Source organism: Mesoplodon mirus (assembly GCF_964341445.2).
Source record: "Mesoplodon mirus genome assembly, chromosome: 11".
In the NCBI taxonomy this organism is placed as follows: domain Eukaryota; kingdom Metazoa; phylum Chordata; class Mammalia; order Artiodactyla; family Ziphiidae; genus Mesoplodon; species Mesoplodon mirus.
Genome location: NC_138987.1, coordinates 57,340,573 through 57,356,351, shown reverse-complemented (window position 1 = coordinate 57,356,351; position 15,779 = coordinate 57,340,573). Strand labels below are relative to the sequence as shown.

The 15,779-nt window shown below is 45.0% G+C and overlaps 1 protein-coding gene and 1 pseudogene across 4 annotated transcripts in view; both read left to right on the top strand.

The window, feature by feature from the left end:
* Positions 1-2,241: 2,241 nt before the first annotated feature.
* BIN2 (bridging integrator 2) overlaps positions 2,242-15,779 on the top strand; it is a 36,621-nt gene continuing 23,083 nt past the window's right edge. For all 3 annotated transcript variants that reach the window (XR_014295269.1, XM_082635195.1, XM_082635194.1), the window contains exons 1-2: positions 2,242-2,370; positions 9,566-9,646. Coding sequence is in view for 2 of the 3 variants with exons in the window: in XM_082635195.1 (XP_082491321.1) it covers positions 2,290-2,370; positions 9,566-9,646 (162 nt within the window). In the remaining variant the exon portion in view is untranslated. The remainder of the gene's footprint in view (positions 2,371-9,565; positions 9,647-15,779) is intronic.
* Positions 9,661-11,718, top strand: LOC309812497 (protein DBF4 homolog A-like; annotated as a pseudogene). Its single transcript has 2 exons — positions 9,661-11,146; positions 11,188-11,718. The product of its transcript is annotated as a protein DBF4 homolog A-like (transcript).

Below are 15,779 nucleotides of genomic sequence, written 5' to 3'. Positions count from 1 at the left end.
TAAGCAGTTCCTCCAAACCCAGAGTCCAATTTCCAGCTATCCCCTCAAACATGTCAGGGAGTAACTTTCTTTTCTTTCTTTCTTTCTTTTCTTTTTTTTTTTTTTTTTTGTTAAATGTGGTCCTCTCTGCATTAGAGATTAAGTTGAGGGTTTTTTTTAATTAATTAATTAATTTATTTTTGGCTGCGTTGGGTCTTCGTTGCTGCACGCAGGGTTTCTCTAGTTGCGGCAAGCAAGGGCTACTCTTCGTTGCAGCACGCAGGCTTCTCATTGCAGTGGCTTCTCTTGTTGTGGCATGTGGGCTTCAGTAGTTGTGGCACGGGCTCAGTGGTTGTGGCGTATGGGCTTAGCTGCTGCGCGGCACGTGGGGTCTTCCCGGACCAGGGCTCAAACCCCTGTCCCCTGCGTTGGCAGGTGGGATTCTTAACCACTGCACCACCAGAGAAGTCCCAGGGAGTAACTCATTTGGAGACCTTCTACCTAGAGAAGAAACTTATAATCTGAGCAGTCCCACCCCAAGTTACACAATTGATATCCTCTCTCCATCTAGTACACTGTACTAGTTCCTCCAGCTAGAAAAATTTGCTCCCCATCCCCAGCACAGGCTTCCATACCCTCCTCCTCAGCCTTTTTTCAATAAAGGTCCTCTAAGCATCCTTGTTTCTACTTCTAGCTCAGTTGTTCCTCCCTTCCAAGTCCAGATCTGGAGTTGTCCCCTTTGCTCAGCCTACCCCTACCAGATCTAGGTTTAGAGCTGTGAGTGAAAGAATGTTGCCTGCCATATCAGTAAACAAAGGATGTTGCAGACATCAAGCCATCACACTACAGCAACCCCTCCCCCAGTGGTGAGCCCTGAGGGAACTCAGGATAGAAACAGGATGCTGACCGTCAAGCCATCAGCCACTGAAGCCACCCACAGCCCCAACAGTTTACCCTGAGGAGACTCAGGATGAGAAAGCACAGGATACTGGCCCCAGATAGCTGAGGTGCATATCAAAGGAGTGATTTCACTAAGCCCAGACTCTTGCATCTTCCCACAAATAGAAAAGCGCCAAATTCCTTAACTTGAGATGTCTGGTTTTCTTTAATTAACCATAATCTTTTGATGTTCTGACAACCTGGTCTTTGTTGCAAAAACTCCTATATATCCTGGCTCCTCCCTTACCTCTTCCCGGCAGTCTCTCAGAGCTACTTGAGAGGCCGTGTCCCAGGCTTAAGTCCTCGGTTTTGTCCGCCAAATAAAATGTAATTCTCAACTTTTAGGTTGTGCTTTTTTTTTTTTTTTCAGTTGACAGAGACAACCTCCTCTCTGGTAGAGGGTTTCCATCTTTAAAAACTGCACCCTGGAGTAAGAAATTTTATTTGGTGACCCAGTACACATACCTCTTTTCCCATACAACATTCTTTTTATTTATTTATTTATTTTTGGCCGTGTTGGGTCTTCATTGCTGCGCTCAGGCTTTCTCTAGAGCACTGAGCGGGGGCTACTCTTGCGGTGCATGGGCTTCTCATTGCAGTGCCTTCTCTTGCTGCGGAGCACGGGCTTCAGTAGTTGTGGCTCACCAGCTCTAGAGAGCAGGTTCAGTAGTTGTGGCACACGGGTTTAGTTGCTCCGCAGCATGTGAGATCTTCCCGGACCAGGGCTCGAACCCGGGCTCCAACCCGTGTCCCCTGCATTGGCAGGCGGACTCAACCACTGCGCCACCGGCGAAGTCCCTTATACAACACTCTTGCTGAGTGGAAATCACAGTATTTTCTACCCCCTTGTTTCAGTTATCCCCCCCCCCCCCCCCGCTAATCGGTTACAGCTAATTGGCTCTCGGGGAACACTGTCTTGGCCCACGTTTGCAAACTCTTCAACGAGGCTGGTGTTCCTCTATCACAGGGCCGGAGGGTTTGGAGCGCCGCCTGAGGGCAGGCCCGCCTTTCCCGCCTCCTGGGAACAGGCCCAGGCCCAGCCCCAGCCTGAGCCCCACAGGTGCCCCATTGGCCCCTCCCCGGGTCCAGGAGCCAGATGGCAATGGGCTTCGGGGAAGGGCCCCGAGGCGCCACCGTCTGGGCCTCGAGTGGGCCTTGCAAGGGTCTCCGTGAGGGCCGTGCGCCCTGGGCCTCAGGCAGCCTCGGGCAGCCCAGGGTGAGCCCGAGGCGGCGGCGGGGCGGGGTGTGCGTCGCGAGGCCCGCCCACCCTCCCGGGTGCGAGGCATGCCGGGAATCTCGCTTCCTCCTCAGGGGCCCCGAGAAAACCACAGGGCTCCGGGCCAGGGCTGCCGCCCCTGGGGAGCCGGCAGGATGGCTGAGGGCAGGGCGAGCGGCGCTGCCGGCCTCTTCGCCAAGCAGGTGCAGAAGAAGTTCAGCAGGGCCCAGGAGAAGGTAGGCAGCCGGGAGCCGAGGCCGAGGCCCAACGGGGCGACCAGGGCGTGCAAGGTGCTCGGGACCGGGAGGCTGGGCCGCCCTCAGGGGTATCCGGTTGCCCTCGGGAAACGCGAGCGGGGACTGGGTTTCCATTGAAACGGGCAGATTTGAGAGAACGCAGAGCCTTGCCTGGTCTTGGGCAGGGATAGGGGAAGCCTGGAGACGGTTCCCGCGGCCTCTCTCAGGAACCTTAAACAACGCCCAAGCTGACCCAGAAAAGGGGAAAGAAAGGAACTAACGTTGGTGACTGCTGTGTAGCAGATTTTGGCCTCGCAACCCAGCGAGGGTGGTATTTTTTTAGATGATGAAATTGAAGGTTCAAAGAGGGTCATTTCCCAGAGTCATAAGACAGTACTGACCAGCTGGCCTGCCAGCGAGCATCACCCGTTAGCTGGGACCGGGAGTCCAGGAGGACTAGAGGAATTCTGCCCAATTCCCTCTGTACCTGACTCGGCCTGGCCGCGGGGTGTTGCTTAAGCGGATGTAAGCAGAAGCCCGTATCTGCTTCCTGTGCCTCGCTTTGGCGTTGGAGAGTACCCTGTTCAGGGTGGGGAAAGAGCACTTCTTTTTGCATCGTATCCTCGGTTAGCTGTGGGTGGCCCTGCGCCATCTAGGCAGGCTGTCTGTACGTCCGTCTGTAACTTGCCTACCTACGAAGATGGTGTGGACGCGTCTCCACACATTTCAGTGGCATTAACTGTTCCTACCCGTTCAGAGTATTTCCTTTGCTTCTAACCTGAACCCCTGCTCTCCACCCACCAGCTCTCTGGTAGATGAGATGGCATAGGTAAATGAATAGGCTAGAAGAAAAACCAGAGGGAGAGGGCGATAAGGACCTGGCAGAGAAGTTTGGTTTTCTAAGTCTTCGTGGTCTTAGAAGCATTTGAATGAACACCATATGCTTAAGAATTTAAACATTTGTATCATCTTCTAAAAGCGGAGCACTAGCTTGAGTGCTGGGAAGGATTAAAGGCAGCCAGCTCTCCCAAATGGGATTATCAACAGAGAATTGATGGAATATAGATGTAGTCCCTATGTTTAAGAAGCTCACAGTGGAAGGGTAGGGGGAATGTGTGTGTTTTTTCCCCCGGTCTTTGTCTGAGGAAGCTGGGGTCATGTGAAAGAGCAGAGGAAAAGGAAAAGATTTTTGGTTACTTTACCCTAACTTCACCTTGATCATGGTTTCAGGCTCTCCAAAGGCTGTCTAGTTACAAATCTGATAGTGATCAGAGCCTACGGGAAGGTCTAGTTAGAAGTGGTTTATGGAGGAAAAGGAGGTACTAGAGGGCTTCCCTGGTGGCGCAGTGGTTGGGAGTCCGCCTGCCGATGCAGGGGACACGGGCTCGTGCCCCGGTCCGGGAAGATCCCACATGCCGCGGAGCGGCTGGGCCCGTGAGCCATGGCCGCTGGGCCTGCGCGTCCGGAGCCTGTGCTCCGCAACGGGAGAAGCCAGAACAGTGAGAGGCCCGCGTACCGCAAAGACAAGAGAAAGAAAAGGGAAAAGAAAAAAAAAAAAGGAGATACTAGAGAAGAGAAGGCCAGCTACTCTATGGGTTGGAAAAACAAAAAGAAATCGCCAAAGACCAAAAAACTCGTGGATAATAGTTATGTTTAAAAGACACAGCAATTGATTTTACCTCACTCACCTTCTGTCCTCATCTAGCCTATCAACACTACGCCCTTGCTTTAGGATTTCTTTCCTTTTTTAGCATGGGCTCCGAAGCCTCAGGTAAACAACATCCCTGCTCTGAGCTTCAGGTTCTGCATCTGTAAAATGAGAATTGATGTTCAGTGATTTGGAAACTCAATTTGGTGAGGACACCAAAGTGAGAAGGGGAGAGGGTGCCTCAAACCTCAGAGTCAAGTATTTCCCAAAAAGAGAACCAGCTGCCCAGGTACACCCTGTTCTTTCTTCCTAGTCTGAACCCTGAGAAAGCAGAGAGAGGAGCAAACTCAAATCTGCCCTGAGGAACTCCCAGGTTGTTGCAGAAAACAAAGAGATACTCTGAACCCAGACTTAGACACAAAGGCAGGCAGACATTGAACTTCGAGCTGTACAGCTGGCACCCTAGAGGTAGTGGATGTTCCCTGGATAGAATGGGAATGGCCTAGGTTTGGGAGAAAGAGCTCAGCTCAGCCTGCCAGAGTTTTTGAGTCTTGGGAAGTTATTGAAGGCAAGATAAAGAGGGAGAATGTTATAGTCAAAAGAAAGGACTCACTGGGACACTGCAGTTTTACTCTAAGCAGTTGACTGTAATCATCTGAGTAATATGTAACAACTAATGTGTCAAATATCAAGTGCCTGCTATGGACAAAGCACAGGAATATAAGAAGGACATGATATCTCCCTTTATGGAGCCCACAGTCTTGTGATATGATCTCACTTCATCTTTTCAACTCTTTAAGCATGCTATTAGTATCCCAACTTTAGAAATGAGGAAATAAGTCTCAAAAGAGATTGGCAAGTGGCAGAATTATCACTGAAACTCAGGTGTCCTGCCTTAGGATCCCAATCGCAGGCTGCTCTCTTTACAAGTTTCCTGAAAAATCACTCTAACATCTGTGTCTCCCCACTTCCTGCTGTGCCTGCCCACTTCCTGCTGATCTTCTCGAAGGAGCAAACCTAGGAGTGAAGGTCTGGTGACTGTTAAACACAATGGAGATGAAGCATTCTTGTTTTATTTTCCAGTTCCTACTCAGACTCAACAGGAGTCTGGCTTTATTGTGTTTTTACAGTATGATACATCTTCACGTTTCAAACTAATACTTTCACCATCTGTTTGTGATTTCTCTGTGGCAGACTTCTCAGATCTCCCCCAAGAAAGGGCATTCATTGTTTACCACTCCTTTTTTGGTCTTTTCCTCTGTTGACTTTTACTCAGCTTGTATCCCAGAGAGTTCAATCAGCAATATTTACAGAAAAACTCCTTTGTCCGAGATACTGGGCTGGACCCCGGAGGGAATTTACATATGAGCAAGAGGCATTCTTGCCTGCTAGAAGCTTACAGTCTAGTTGTTTTTTGTTGTTGTTGTTGTTGTTTGTTTGTTTGTTTAAAGTAAAATAAGTGACCTGAGAGATCTGCTTGTCCGTGGGAATTCAGAGGACAGAAGAATTGAGAATAGAGGGAGGTTTTGTAGTGAAGGCTGAATTTGAGATAGGAATTATGGCTGATTAGTAGTTCCTCAGGCAAGTGGTGAGAGAGCAGTCCAGTTGAGGAATGCCAGCATGAGCAAGGCATGGAATCTAGAAATCCTTTTAGGCAGAATAGGGAGAAATGCAGCTGAGCTGGAGCTCAGGGAGTGGTGGGAGAAAAGGCTGGAAAATATATGAGGGCCATATTAAGGAGAGCCTACTTTAGAATATATCTTGAAAATAAGGGTTTTTTACATAACTACAACAGTACTATCACATCTAAGAAAAAATTTTCTAACAAAATTCCATAATGTCTAATATCCAGCCCCTCTTCAAATTACTCCAATTGACAGAATTAACTAAAATATAAAACATGTCTGCAGTGATTTTTTTTTTAAGCTTTATACTTTCATCCCAACCTACACAAAAATTAAGTCAATGAACACTGGAATATTCTTCACCTGTTTCACCAAGTGTTAACATTTTGCCACATTTACTTTCTCTCTTGTCCCTGCTCTTTCTCTTTAAATAATCTGTATTCTAACTTCTCATCTGCTAGGCCAGGCAAACTGGGGCAAAATTCTCAGTGCAGGACTTTAAGGATTGGCATTATATGGGCTTTCATTAGTAAATAATCCAAAGGTAGAATTATTAATTCTTTCAACAAACATCTGTAGAGCATTTGTACATCCTCCTTCCTCAAGGAACTCTAGTTGAGGAAGAACATCTACAACATAGTGTAGGTGCCCTGACGCATGGTCCTCTTGCTTAAGGCAATAAATACTTTGGGCCCAGGGCATTGGGTTATGTTTTCAGGGTGATCATACTCATCTTTTCAGTTTCAGAATTGAAGGTGGGAGTGTTCCCTCAACACACACCCTCCCACACCCTCCAAGCCTTATTGCCTTGAGCCTTTTGGGGTTTGGGGATATTGGTCTGCTCCAGGGTGTGCCACATTGACTCTAGACTGAACTGACACCTCTCTCCTTTCAGCACCCCTCCCCCCCCAACAGAAGAACCAAGCCCCAGGCAAAGGAAGGGGGAGGGGTGGCAGGAAGGAAGTGAGAGCTGCCATTACCACTAAACAAGGTGGTGTTGCAACTTTCTGGTAAAGGACAGTGTTTGGTTGGGGGCAGAGGGTGGAGCCTGGGAAGAGGAGTGACTCTGCACACCCAGGGCCGCTGTCAAGTGAGGTGGAGTACAGAGACACAGACACACTATGGCTAAACTGAAAAGGAAATAAAGACAGGTATTTATAGGTAAGGGAGTGGAACTAGACACAATGATAATATTTGTATTAAGTACTCACCATAGGGCAGCACTGTGAAAGCAATTTATGTGTATAATATCACTTAATTCTCCCAACAACTCCAGGAGGTATTATTATCTTAGTGGGGGAAAGGGAGTTCTGTAAACTGAGGCTCTAGAGTTGAAGTGATTTGCCCAAAGGCTTATAACCAGTAAGTGGAAAAGCCAAGATAGGGGCTTATATCTATCTCACTCCAGTGACCTTGAGCTTCACCACCATAGAGAGATCTCCAGAAGTGAGAGATGTTAGCCCCAGGATTAAGAATGGAGACACCTTAGTCAGAGTCTACATAGAGCCGGTCTCACACCCAAGACCTGGGCGCTTTTTCAGAAGATTCAGAGTCCTTCGCAATGAGACTCCAATCTCCCTTTCTAGTTTCCTTACCCATCACTCCCCATAGCACACCCTAAACCAGTGCTGAACCCTCTCATGAAACTGCCACGAATTTGCATACTCCTGTGACTTTGCTGATGTTGTCTTTGCCTGAAATCCTCTTTCTATCCTCACCCTTTTTACTTTATTTCAGTCTAGCAAAATCTTTTTTTTTAAATATTTATTTATTTATTTGGTTGCACCGGCTCTTAGTTGCAGCAGACGGGCTCCTTAGTTGCGGCACACAGGCTCCTTAGTTGTGGCACGTGAACTCTTAGTTGCGGCATGCATGTGGGATCTAGTTCCCTGACCAGGGATCGAACCCTGGCCCCCTGCATTGGGAGCACGGAGTCTTATCCACTGCGCCACCGGGGAAGTCCCTAGCAAAATCTTAATTCAAGGCATTGGCTCCCTCTTGTATCAGTCTCACTCTCCTTCCTGTTGTAAGTATTTAGTATCTATTTGCTGGATACTGAGAAATACAGATAAGGCAAGTGCCCAGTCCGCAAGGAGCTCACAGTTTAGAAGGAGACATAGATAAATGCAAATAACAAAATAGTAATAGGGAAATTCTCTGGTGGTCCAGTGGTTAGGACTCAGCGCTTTCACTGCTGGGGCCCGAGTTCAGTCCCTGGTTGGGGAACTAAGATACTCCGCAAGCAGCACAACATGGCCAAAAGAAACAAAAAAACAAAAACAAAAAACAGTAACAAAAGTGTATACAGGTACAGAAGTTGTAACTGCTTAGGAGGGAGCGATTTAGCTTGATTAATGGGATGAAGTAGATGTGATTAAGTGTCACAAAGGATATTGAGTATGAATTAGGTCTTTTTAGATATTTGGCTGATGATAAGGTGAGGAAGAGCATTCTGGAAAGAGGGCATTGGGTTATGGGTTTATTTAATGTAATACTCTCCCCCACCCCGAAAACCACTGTAAATAACAGCATCTACAACAAGCAACAGTATGGCTTATTAGAAAACTAAAGAAGTGTGAGAGAGAGAGACCGGTAGGAAGAAGGAATACTGAGAGCTGAGGCTCAATTAAGGGTCAGATCATTGAGACCCATATGTATGCTAGAGTTAGAACTATAACTTGTAGATACTTTTTTTTTTTTTTTTTTTTTTTGGCTGCGTTGAGTCTTCGTTGCTACGCATGGGCTTTCCCTAGTTGCGGCGAGCGGGGGCTACTATTCATCGCAGTGCACAGGATTCTCATTGCGGTGGCTTCTCTTGTTGCAGAGCGCGGGCTTTAGTTGCTCTGCGACATGTGGGATCTTCCTGGACCAGGGATCAAAACCGTGTCCCCTGCATTGGCAGGTGGATTCTTAACCCCTGTGCCACCAGGGAAGTCCCATATTGGGCATTTAATAAAAATCTGTTGAGCAGATGAATGGAGAATCATCAGAAGGTTTTAAGCAGCAGCATGATAGACCAGGCCAGGTGGAAGACAATGAAGGCCTGGACTAAAGCTATGGCAGTGAGACTGGAAATCATGGGATGGTTTCCAGATGGTGAGGGATTCCCTGAAGGAAGTGAGAGAATTAGTTGTGGGCAACTCCTGATTCTGACTTGGGCCTGGGGGATGATGGTGCCTCCTTCCAAAATGGGGTTACAGATACAAGAGTCAGGGTCTTCCTTGTTATAAGTGAGTGTCCCCTATGAGAACAGGAGCTGTGCCTTTCTCATTTCCATATCCTTTGCATCAGCACTCAGATCTGTATGATGGTTGGCTCTCCCAGTATGATGGTTGGCTCTCCTGGTCCCAGGGGAGAGGAGATCAATATGGACAGCCCTCACTTCTAGCTGAGTTTCAAATGCATTATATCAGGGCTTCTTAAAGTTTTCCACAAGGGCCTTCAGAAGAAGAGAGTCCTGCTCGCCTCTCTGACCTCATCTATCTAAAGGAATCTGCTGCTATGGCTGGAAGAGGGTCTCTCAAGTAAAAAAATATCTTCAAGGCTCATGTTTTATCTTTAAAAGCCATGCACATTTTACATTCTTCTAATTAATTCTTGTTTTAATATAATACTCTCCCCCACGCCGAAAACCACTGTAAATAACAATTTCATTCCAGGAACATATACCTTATTTATTCTGGTCTTTATATACACCCCCTAGTACACTGCTGCATATCCCCAGGAGTACCCCAATTTGAGAAGAACCATAAAACGTGATTGATTTTTCAGCAACATGCTATATTTCTAATTCTGTTGGGCTGATACGAGTACATCCCTTAAGTTGCATCTGAGACTCTGAGAGAAGCCAGGGTCAAATGAGGCCAACAGTTAAGAGAGACTTGACTATAACAGTGTGGACCTCTCTGATTTATATCCCCAGGTACTGCAGAAGTTGGGGAAGACTGTGGAAACCAAAGATGAACGGTTTGAACAAAATGCCAATAGCTTCTACCAACAACAGGTAATCTGGAGGGTGGGAAAGGGAAGCTTGGAGGAAGAAAGAAGATATGAAGGCCGAGGGGCAGAAGAACAGCAGGTTCTGCAAATCAGCAAGCATCCCTACTAACCCATCCTCCCCCAGGAGTACGGGCCACAGGGTGACCTGCTGCTTATCCTTCTCCTGGAAACCACAGAAAATTACCTTTCCTATTGCTGCTCACTCTGGGTTTAGGGGGACAGACGAGTGTTCTTCTTTTCTCTTGGTGGTTCCCCCAGGGTACAGTGACATCACCAGGTCCTTAGACAAAACCAAAACAAGCCCCTGTCACCTTAGTTTCTGGCTTACTATCTTCCCTAGGCTGCCTCTCTCCCACCCTATGGGTCTTCTCATCTCAGTGGCCCCATGTTTTGTTGCCTCTTTGTCCACTGCATCTACCTCACCAAAGCTATTTATTTGAAAATAATACCTCCATCTTTTACCTGTCGTTCTCACCCAAACCTCCTGTTCTCACTGTTCCTTCTGTCTTCACTGGATGTTATGGGTAATTTTATGTAGAAAACTTACCTTAAGAAGTAGATAACAGGTCACTGCAGCCAACTCTGAAAATTCTATAGTACACATGCAATTGAAACAAGAAAAAATATATAATTCATATATAGTAACATTAAAAAAAAAAAGAAGTGGACAACAGTTGGTGGCCTGCAAAAGGGGAGAGGCAACTGGCCAGTCAGTGGGCCTTGGAGAGCCGTGTTTCCAGAACTGCTGGATGTGACACCCTTTCCAGACCCAGCATATGAATGCCAGGTGGCTGCCATGAACTATGGAGCCGTGTTTCCAGAGCTGCTGGACGTGACACCCTCTCCACACCCAGCATATGAATGCCAGCTGGCTGCCATGAACTACGGAGCCATGAGGATCTACAGCAAAGGACATTTTCAGGGTGGAATCCATGTCAAAAATGAAAGAAATAGCCATCTTTAAACTCTGAAAACTGATAACAAATCAGAAAAATCCAAAAGTAAGCCACTTTGGGGAAAAGTATTTTACATTGACTTACCTTCTGTCACTGTATCTGAAAAACTGCCAAAGGACATTAAGGATCTGGGATGGCGAGTTGAAGAATTTCTCAGTAAAGATATCAGTTACCTTATTTCAAATAAAAAGGACAAATTTCTCGTGTACCAAGCCCTGAATTTGCGTATAGTGCAGAAACCACTTCATCTCATTGTAGCCATGATGGAAGTTCATTTGAGTCTCCAGATTCATTCAGTGTGTTTGATAAGAGGAAAATTAGTAGTCGAAAAAGCTAGAAATGACCATGATTTTTTTCCTTCAAATAGTATATTATCAAATGCCTTGTCATGGGGAGTAAAAATTCTTCATATTGATGACATTAGATGCTACATTGAATAAAAGAAAAAAAGAGTTGTATTTACTCAGGAAATCCAGCACTTCTGTAAGCGATGTGGGGAAAAGAATAGGTATTGGTCCACAAAAAGCAAGAACAAGAAGACTCAAAAAGCCTTTTGTACAGGTAGAAGATATGAGCCACGTATTCCAAGTGAGCAGCATGGAAACTTTGCACAGAGTGATCACTATCAAGTTGTTGATGGTATTGTATCTAAGTTAGTTTTTGACGTTGTGGAATATGAAAGGGACATGCCTAAAAGAATAAAGTACAGTATTAGATCCATTTCTCCTATTACTGCAACTGTCCTGAAAAAGCCTGAATATAAAGAAAAGCTAGAATTGCAACATACATCTCAGACTTCAGGGAAAATAATGTACAAGTGATTGAGCAGAGTTTCCTATATAAAGAAACCCAGGAACCTGAACAAAATTTGTGTTTATTTCAGAACATATTCCCTACTTTTCCAGTGAATTGAGAGGGCTTGATGAGAAAACATCTAATAAATGTTCCATTTTAAATCCAGCCAAAAATGACATAAAACAAAATTTTACACATCTCCCTCCATATAAAAATGAACAGGAATGCATTCCTGACATTTCTGAACATAAATTAATTATACATGAAAATGACTTAGAAGTAAGGGTAGATCACTATCCATGTAGGCCACAGACATGTATATAAGTTTCTAATTTCAATATGGATAAGAGTGCATCTCAACCAAAATGAAAGTCAGATGCTGTGCATTTTCCAGCACAGGATCTGAAGGAAAAGGACCTTCATTCAGTATTTGGTCATGATTCTAGTCTGTTAGCAGTAAACAGTTTACAGGAACATCTAACAATTCAGGCAAAGACTCCATTCCAGAGTCCTCCTAGGAACCCAGTGAATGTGACATCAAGAATACAGGTAGTTTACCTTCTGGTAAAATCCACTGGAGAGTGAAAATATTATAAGGAAGAAAAAAAAGATCTGGAACCGAATGTGAAGTTTGATAAGAAGAGAACTGAACTTCTTACTACACAAGAAGAAAACAATCTGTACTTCACCACTACAATCTCTACTGAACTTATTTCAGACTAGTGAAGTCAGAATTTTTAGATTTCACAAGCTATGCTGAAAACAGTGGTATATGTGATGTTTTAGATATTTGGGAAGAGGGAAATTCAAATAATCTGTTGTCAGTGTTTTTCTCTTCCCTTTCAACCTGTATATTTACTGGCTTTTGACTTAAAATAAATAGCTTTCAGAAGTGATGAAGATCATACTCTTGAAATTTTCAAAATTTGTATAAAAATTCTTACTTTTTTTTGCCAAGTTTGTTTATAGAACCAAATGTAAATATTAACAATAAAGGTGATGTTTGCATTTTTCTGCAGAATTGATTACCTGTTACAGAAAAATTATAGAATAAACTTGTGGCTCATTTTTTAAAAAGGGGGGAAAAGAAGTGGATTACAGAGGTTTAACCTATGGGATATTGACTTTCCATCTCTGTGTGCCAGGCATCACATTTATCTCATTTAATTCTGACATGAGTCCTGGAGATTGGATCCCCTGTTTATAATAGAAGGGAGTTAGTTATTAACTTAAATGAATATCCAGTTGCAATGCAATTCTGACACTAGATACCCAGAGTTAGTTCAAATTTCACAGGTTGAGGGCATAGTCCGCCACTAGACTACCTCACTTCAGACACCATCTGTAAAGCTCCAAAGTTCCCAGGCCACCTGCACTTTTGACAAACTGGCTACAAATTTGGGGGTTCCTACTGACCACTCATCTTGCGTAATTCACTAGAATGCTCACAGAATTCAGCAAAGTGCTCTACTTAATTACAGTTTTATTATAAAGGGTACAAATCGGGACCAGCCAAATGAAGAGACACACAAGGGGAGATCTGGGAGGATCCCAAACATGAACCTTCTGTGTTCTCAAGACACGTCACCTTCCCAGCACATTGATGTAGGATTACCAACCAGGGAAGCTCGCCTAAACTTCAGGTGTCTAGAGTTTTTATTGTGATTTCATTACATAGTGGATCATAGGCCGTGTGATTGAACTTAATCTCTAACTTCCCTCCTCTCCTTTCTGGAGGTCATACTGATATCACCTGTATGAAAGCCCCAGCCCTCTAATCACTTGGTTCACCTTTCCCACCTGACCAGCACCATCCTGAGTCATTTGTTTAGCATAGACACAGGTATGATCTGAGAGGCCCACCATGAATAACAAAATGCCAAGGATTTAGAAGTTACTTCTCAGGAACCAGGGCCAAAGACCAGTCAAATTCTTTATGGTATAATGTAAGAACTATATGGAAGGCTTCCCTGGTGGCGCAGTGGTTGAGAGTCCACCTGCCGATGCAGGGGACACGGGTTCGTGCTCTGGTCCGGGAAGATCCCACATGCCGTGGAGCAACTAAGCCTGTGCTCCAGAACTACTGAGCCTGCACTCTAGAGCCCACAGGCCACAACTACTGAGCCCGTGTGCCGCAACTACTAGAGCCCACACTCCTCAACAAGAGAAGCCACCGCAACGAGAAGCGCGCGCTTGCTGCAACTAGAGAAAAGCCCGCGCACAGCAACGAAGACCCAACGCAGCCAAAAATAAAAATTTTAAAAAAGAAGAAGAAGAATAAGAGGATCAGGTGGGACAACCCCCTCAGAATTCCCTATGTGAGCCTACCAACTAAACACCACTTGAGCAGGGAAATAATTTGAGAAATGAAATGGAGTTAGGCTAGGAATAAGGAAAAACTTTTCTCCTGAGAGAATGATACACATAGTAACTGGTGTTTGAACATGCTTGGGAAGTTTATTTAACAAACATGTCATAAGTACCTGCTGTATGCCAGGCACTGTGCTAGATGCTGGGACTTCAACTTGAATAAGACAACACGCCTGTTCTCAAGGCTCTCACAGTTTAAGGAGAAAGACAGTGAAAAAAGTCAGGTCTGAAGCTGGACCTAGGTGTCTAAGATGAACGGGAGGAAAAAGGACAAGGTCAAGGAAATTGAAAGTGAAGTATTCCAGAAGTTGGACCAGTTGGTCATGTGCCCTACCTTTCACCTGCAACCAGTTTGTAGGTAAACTTTTTTTGGCTGCGTTGGGTCTTCCTTTCTGCGCATGGGTTTTCTCTAGTTGTGCCGAGTGGGGACTACTCTTCGTTGCAGTGCACGGGCTTCTCACTGTGGTGGCTTCTCGTTGTGGAGCTCTAGGTGTGTGGGCTCTAGGTGCGTGGGCTTCAGTATTTGTGGCACACGGGTTCAGTAGTTGTGGCTTGTGGGCCCTCGAGCACAGGCTCAGTAGTTGTGGCGCACGGGCTTAGTTGCTCTGTGGCATGTGGGATCTTCCTGGATCAGGGATCGAACCCGTGTCCCCTGCATTGGCAGGCAGATTCTTAACCACTGTGCCACCAGGTAGCACCTGTAGGTAAACTTTTTATTAATAAATAACACTTCCAAACCTCCCAGCAAGATTTCAAGGCCTTGACACTTACCTAGGTTCTTAATCAAATTTCCATAAGTAATTTTTCTTTGAGGGCTCTGCTTGCTTCCCCCTTTCCCTTTCCTCAAAACATATATTGGGTTGATTTTTCCATAACACCTTATGGACAAACCCGAGCAAACTTTTTGGCCAAGCCAATGGGAAAGAATTATTTTCGTCAAGCAACATTTTAATCTCTTATTTCTGGTAGTGACAGCTGCTTCCAGTTCATTGCCTTTAAAATCACATCTAACAATCGAGCTTCATCTTTCCCTTCTGGACCTCGATTAGATCAAGAACTGTCAGCACTTGCTCAGGGTTGGTCATTCTCTTATTTTGCTGAGTGTTTGGGATTCTGAGTCCATTTTTCTCTAGCAAGTTGGGAACTCCAGGACAGGCACTTCGTCTCCATCCTCAGAACCCCAGTCTCTTAGGACATAGCTCTGCTACCTGAGTGCTTAGGACGCACTTCCAGAGTGATTCATTAACTGAGGGTTGGGACTTTGTATCAATATAAGGGATGGGAAGGACTAACTCAGACTCCTTATGGTACTGCCAAGAATTTTGCAAGGACTTAGAGAGCAGAAGTGATAAAATCATAACATTTAGAGCTAGAATTAACATTTAGAGCTAGTCTTACTTGGTATTTACAGATGAGGAAATTAAAGCCAGAGCTAAGACTGTGAGAGTCACATCTGTCAGGAGAGAAGAAAGATGCTGGGATTATTCAGCCTGGAGACATTTCAGGTCAAAGGAATAAAATGTCACAGGTGCTATCCCACCACCCCACCCTCTACTACCACTACCACCACCTCTCTCCCTCTGTCTCTCTCTCCTCTCAAAGGAAACAGCAGGAGCAGAAAAGAAGAACTTTGACCAAAAGACTTGATTCTAAAACACGGACTATAGTATAAATAGTACCCTTAGTTTTGAACAGTGTACATACAACCTGTACCACCATACGTGGTAGCCTTGATCACTGATCAGATTTTTCAGGCCATATAATATCTAGTGGGATAAAAAAATTAAGAATTTCATTTGTAGAAATTATGCAAGATCATTTAACAGCTTTTGTTATTCAAACATGTATTTTGGAGACCAAATCTTCATGGTGAAGTAAAAAGTTGGATCCATGTTGTTTTCTTTCAAGAAAGAAATTAAAATCCTTGTTAACTTTTATAATCCCCAAAACTCTTTCAAACCATGGTTATCACATTTTCAAAACTCTCAGAGTTATACCTACCTACCATATCCATGT